This window comes from Otolemur garnettii, unplaced genomic scaffold (assembly GCF_000181295.1).
Source record: "Otolemur garnettii isolate 467f Iridium unplaced genomic scaffold, OtoGar3 scaffold00077, whole genome shotgun sequence".
Lineage (NCBI taxonomy): Eukaryota > Metazoa > Chordata > Mammalia > Primates > Galagidae > Otolemur > Otolemur garnettii.
The window spans coordinates 2,340,264-2,346,625 of NW_003852472.1; the positions used below are offsets into that span (position 1 = coordinate 2,340,264).

The window sequence follows — 6,362 nt, forward strand, 5'->3', positions numbered from 1 at the left end:
AAAAAAAAAAAATCTAAGGAATGGGAGGGGAATTAAGGGGGTAAAGACACTTGAAGACAGCTGTTATCAAAATAAAAGATGAGATTGACCAATAGTGTTAAATGCAACAGAAAACTAAAATACAGACTAAGAACAAATCTCTGTATCTGGCAATTAGGAGGTTACCTATAACTTTATTTGAAACTGTTTCAGGATTAAAGTGGCAGACGTCAGACCACAATAGCATAAGAAATAAATTGAAAGTCAGAAAATGGAGATAACATTCTCAAGAATATTGGCTTGAATGAATAAGACAAAAAACAAGAGAATCAAGGGAGGATGATTTTCTCTTTAGAAAATGGGCCTTTGGGAAGGGTGAGGCAGTTCACACCTGTAATCCTAGCACTCTGGGAAGCCGAGGCAGATGTATGGCCTGAGCTCAGAAGTTCCTGACCAGCCTGAGCAAGATTAAGACCCCAGCTCTATTAAAAATAGGAAAAACTAGCTGGGTGTTATGGCAGGTGCCTGTGTAGTCCCAGCTACTTAGGAAGCTGAGGCAAGAAAGTCATTTGAACTCAGGAGTTTAAGGTACAGTGAACTATAACACCATGGCAACCTACCCAGGGCGAGATTCTGTTTCAAAAAAAAAAGGGGGGGATACTTTGTTCATAAGTTGAGAGAGTTGAAAACACTGTAGAGTAGAATAAAATTTAAGTCCTTAAGAAGAGAACAGAGCCAAAGCCCAAGTGCCTTGGCCTAAAGGAAAGACAGTCCCCTTCTAAGATGGAGGAAGAATAAAGAAATAGACAGGAGGTTAAGAACACAAAGCTGAAAAGTTCCTGCCCAAAACGGTTTTTTTAAACCAATAAAATAGAAAGTAAGGCCATCTGGTAAGAGACAAATTACAATATACATAATATTTTGTCCTATTCCTATAGAAATTTGAAGAAATTTCCCCAGAAAACATCTGGAATATGTCATTACTTTAATTCCTTATCTCACCTACTACCTGTCTTTTTCCAAATACTAACAATATTATAACCCAAAACTTAAACTTAGGCACAGAACCCACTAAAAAGTCAAACCCTAAAACTTGTAGTTCCTAGCACATAATGCTTCCAGTATAAAACTAGTAATATATCAAGTGGTATTTCAATGATCTGAGTCCAGAAAAAAAGTGTTAGATGACTAGCATCAGCCAATTAACTGAAACATTCTAACCAAAATATTTCTCAACTTCAAGGCATTATAAAGTAATTCCCACATTACAACATTTCAGCATCAAGAGAAAAATCAGAAAATATAGACATTAGCATTCATAAAATAGTGGAAAAGAAAACTGAAGGATCAATAACTGAGGTGGGCCAGTTACAAAGATATCTCAAGGTTTTCTTCAGACTATATTAAGGAAGTCCCTCTAAAACCATCTGCGCATGACCAAAACATTTGGAGACACAAAATAGAATGGGAGAGGCCAGGTGCAGTGGCTCATGCCTGTAATCCTAGCACTATGAGAGGCCAAGACGAGTGGATGATGACTTGAGCTCAGGAGTTGCAGATAAGCCTGAGCAAACGTGAGACCCCATTTTGTACTAAAAATAGAAAACTAGTGGATGCCTGTAGCCCCAGCTACTCCGGAGGCTGAGGCAAGAAGATGGATGGAGCTCAGGAGTTTGGAGATTGCTATGAGCTATGATGCACTCAACCCAGGGCAACAGAGTGAAACTCGTATGTCTCCAATAAAACTAAATAAAAAAAAAGAGAATGGAGAGAGACAACATAACATTCTGAAGTCTAAACACTCCACTCGGTGCCCGTAGCTCAGTTTGAACCCGGCCCGGACCAGCTAAAACAACAATGACAACTACAAGAACAACGAAAAACAGCTGGGCATTGTGGTGGGCACCTATAGTCCCAGCTACTTGGAAGGCTGAGGCAAAGAGAATCGCTTAAGCCCAAGAGTTTGAGGTTGCTTGTGAGCTGTGATGCTAGAGCATTCTACCGGGGGCGATATAGTGAGACTCTGTCTCAAAAATAAATAAGTAACATAAAGTCTAAACCAGCAGTTCTCAACCTGTGGGTCGCGACCCCTTTGGGGGGGGTCTCCTGCATATCAGATATTTACATTACGATTCATAACAGTAGCAAAATTACAGTTATGAAGTAGCAACGAAAATAATTTTATGGTTGGGGGTCACCACAACATGAGGAACTGTATTAAAGGGTCGCAGCACTAGGAAGGTTGAGAACCACTGGTCTAAACATTCTAAAGCATTCCAACCTAAAGTCTATAAAAGTTAAATAGTGAGGCAAAAAATTATTTTAACCTTTAATAGTCATGAGAAGGGGAATCAATATACACCAAACACAGTACACTCATATTTTTGGAGAGAAATGGAATTTAGTCCAGTCAAATTCCTTATTTACACAGACTTTCTGAAAAACTGAAGGCCTCATAGGCTGAATAGTTTTCCCAGCAAAGTCTCAGTTCTTCAAATCTGTTTTTTTCAATTTACTTATATATATATATATTTTTTTTAGTTCTTCAAATTTTAAAACATTATTGTTAGAGTCTGCAGGTCCCTAAAAATTACTTTTAGACAATGGTGTTTCAGAATTCAGAGGACCTTAGATTACACAATATAGATACAAGGATGTACAGTTTACCTTTGAATTGCACAGGGGTTAGGGGCACCAATCCTCAGTCTAATAAAATCCACATATAACTTTCAGCTCCTCCAAAGCTTTACTAATGGCCTACTGTTGACTGGAAGCCTTAACTGATATCAAAAATACCAACTCACACATATTTTGTATGTTAAAGGTATTATACAGGGTGGCCGTAAAGTTCGTGTGCAATTTAAATTGTACTTGAACTTTACGGCCACCCCATATATGCACTGCATGGCAGAAGCTACCTCTGTTATCTTGACATTAGGCCAAACCTTCCTAAAATTGTCAAACTATCCACTGCTGGCATTAAATGTTCCAGCTTTAGGTCCTTCACCTTCTTTTTTGCCTTAAGGTATTGTATGACTGCTTCTCTTCAAATCTTAGTAGTCTATAGGCACAACTTTCTTATAGGAATCCTGCACCCACATAAAAACTGCATTTTCAATACAAGATAAAGAGTATTTTGCAAAAGTACAAAATTTTCATGCCTGCTAGTGTGGCTGAGGCAACAACTTTGAAAATTTCCTTTTCTTCTTTTTACAATTATCCTTACACTGGACTCACTTATCTTGAAATGGGAAAACTGCACCAGCAGACCTCAATCTACAGTACATATGAAGTAATTCAACTTTTTCTTATATTTATTTACATGACCTTTCTCTGCTTCTTGGGAGCACTTCCAGAATCACTGGTGGCACTCTGTATGGGTCCCCTGAAGTTATTCAAGGTTTAAGGTACTGCACTAACCACAGTAAAAAGTATGCAAGAACTTAGATAAGCAATTTATTGGACAAATGAACTACTTGCTCACTAGGAGGTAATTAGCATCACATGAAGTTTTAAGCAGATGCTGGCAATACTTGAGCTTGCTGAAATAGTATCAGAACGTTGCTATGAAATGATTGCAGCAGTACAGTATATACTATAGTTTTATGCAGTTATTTAATACTGCACCTTTGCATTTGTTCTTATCTCCCTACTGCAAATGGCACCATATGTAATCTGTTTTGATAGTTTAATGTTTTATAATACATTTGTATATGTTTTATGCTAGTAAATAGCATTAACATACATTTTATGCATTCATGACATATATAAATCTTGATATTTCTAGGTTACACAGTTCATTTGCAAGTTTCTTCAAATTGTTTCAAATCTCTTAAAAATTTTCCAAAATATTCGTTGAAAAAAATTCATACATATTACAAACCCATGCAGTTTAAACTTGTGCTGTTCAAGGGTCAACTAACTACATCTTAAAACCACCCCACTGGCTTGCAACATGAAGAGCAATAGGGATTAAAATAATTTGTCTCTCCTACCTTGACCACTCCCCCCAATGCACATATCTACGTATTTTCTACTTTAAGAAAAAAGAAAACAAATTTTCTTTGCCATCTTGAGTACCTAGGAATGGACATTAGACTTCTAAGCAACTAGACAAAACGAATTCCAAATGATCTCAACTGTTTAGAAATACTTAAGTCCTGGTTCACTTTCTGGATATTTTAGTTGTTTTTCTGAATTTTAAATGCACAAAATCATGTCACTGAAAAAACTCAAGCACACATTACTTGCTAGATAACACTAAAAGAACAGTTTATAATAAAAGAAATAGGGTCTCTTGAACACAAAAAAAAGAAATAGGGTTTCATAACTCACTAAGGAAAGCTAGCTAGCATCATACATACTAATACTCTCTCTCCTTCCTTCATCCTCTTTTACAATTGCCTCCTTCTTCTGATGGTCCTGAGCAATTTGACTGGAATTCTCTTTGTCACTCGATGGAGAATCACAGGCACCATCAGATTTTTTCTCAGTGGCCTCTTCATCTACTTTCTCCAAAGGATGAATCTTCACAATCTTTACCTTGAGCATTTTCTCCTTCCCAACCTGAAAAAGAAACAGAAGAGAAAATCAGAGATAATAATAGGAACTAGAAAATAAGGAAATGTTTGGAACATCTGATCCCAATATACTCTTCCTTGCCTAACAAAAATTCACAGAAACTAAAACATCCAAGTACAGTGAATTTTTTCCAACTTTATTTCTCAGACTTCTAAATTGAAATGATATCCTAAAAAATAAAATGATCATAAGCTAGTTCATAATTCTATACCAAATAGCAATCATTACACTGTCCTGAAATATGCATAAATACAATATGAAAATTACCATTTAAAAAACATATATATATACGGATAGCCAAGTATTCTAGAAACATCTGTTGAAAAAACTATCCTTTGTGTCTTTCAAGGAACAGATCTGTTTGTTTAACTTGTCGATCTTATAAAGGTATTCATAATATTCCCTTATTATCTTTCCAATATTTGTAAGGCTGTAGTGATGTATCACCTCTCTAATTCTTTATACTGGTTAATTCATGTCTTTTTTTCCTAAGAGTTTAGATGAGGCATATCGATTTTACTGATCTTGTCAATTACCAGCTTTTGATTTCACTGATTTTCCATGATGTTTTCCCATTTTCTACTTTATTTCTACGGTGATCTTTATCACTTCCTTTCCTCTGTTTACTCTGGGCTTAACTTGCTTTTCTTTTTCTGACTTCTGAAGATAGAAGCTAAGGTCAATGGTTTCAACCTTTTCTTTTTTTCTAACATAGTTATTTAGTACTATGCATTTCTTCTAAGCACTGCTTTCAGCAGCATCCTGGAAATTCTAACATTATACTGTGCTTCCATTTTCATTTAGTTCAAAATACTGTTACGTTCTCATTTTCCTTTTGATTTCTTCTTTAATCCTTAAGCAAGTTAAAGAGGCACGATTTAGTTTCCAGTTATTTGTAGACTTCCAGATATCTGCTATGAATTTCTAACTTAATTCTATTTTGGCCAGGTTATACATGTGGGATGACTTGAATTTATTTACTGATTGATTTTTTTTTTTGAGACCAGGTCTCAAGCCGTCGCCCTGGGTAGAGTACCATGGTATCATAGCTCACAGCAACCTCCAACTCTTGGGCTCAAGTGATCTTCTTGCCTCAGTTTTTCTATTTTTAGTAGAGACGGGGTCTTCCTTTTGCTCAGGCTGGTCTCAAACTCATGAACTCAAGCAATCTACCTGCCTCAGCCTCCCAGAGTGCTAGGAGTACAGGCGTGAGCCACTGCGCCCGGCCAGACTTGAATCTTTTAAAAAATTTATTGATGAAACTGATGGCCGAGGCTGGGCACCGTGGCTAATGCCCATAATCCCAGAATTCTCAGAGGCAGAGGTGAGATGATCCCTTGAACTCAGAAGTTCAAAACTAGCCTAAGCAAGATCAAGACCCCATCTCCACTAAAAATAAAAAAATTACCCAGAGCATGGTGGCACAAGCCTGGAGCCCCAGCTACATGTAAGAGGCTGAGGTAAGAGGATCATTTGAACCTAGGAGTTTGAGGTTGTAGTGAACTAGGCTGACACCACAGCACTCTAGTCTAGGGTGGCAGAGTGAAAGTGTCTCAAAAAAGAAAAAAAAGAACTACTGGCCTTCCAGATGGTTTCCACTTGGTAAAAACACACTTGAAAGGAATATGCATTCTGCTATTAGGAGAAATGTACTACAATGACAATCAGATCAAACTGTTTGGCAGGCTTACTGAAGTTTTCAATATTCTTGCTGACTTTCTACTTTTTCTATCAGCTGAGAAGGAATGATATTTGCTACATGAAACAAAAGAGATACATTTTTTTTCTTTTTTTTTTTTTTT

The 6,362-nt window shown here is 36.8% G+C and overlaps 1 protein-coding gene across 2 annotated transcripts in view; it reads right to left on the reverse strand.

Annotated features, from left to right (window-relative positions):
- Window positions 1-6,362, reverse strand: part of BAZ1B (bromodomain adjacent to zinc finger domain 1B) — an 84,061-nt gene that overhangs the window by 52,414 nt on the left and 25,285 nt on the right. For both annotated transcript variants that reach the window (XM_012807893.2, XM_012807894.2), the window contains exon 4: window positions 4,344-4,545. In XM_012807893.2, the coding sequence (XP_012663347.1) occupies window positions 4,344-4,545 (202 nt within the window). The remainder of the gene's footprint in view (window positions 1-4,343; window positions 4,546-6,362) is intronic.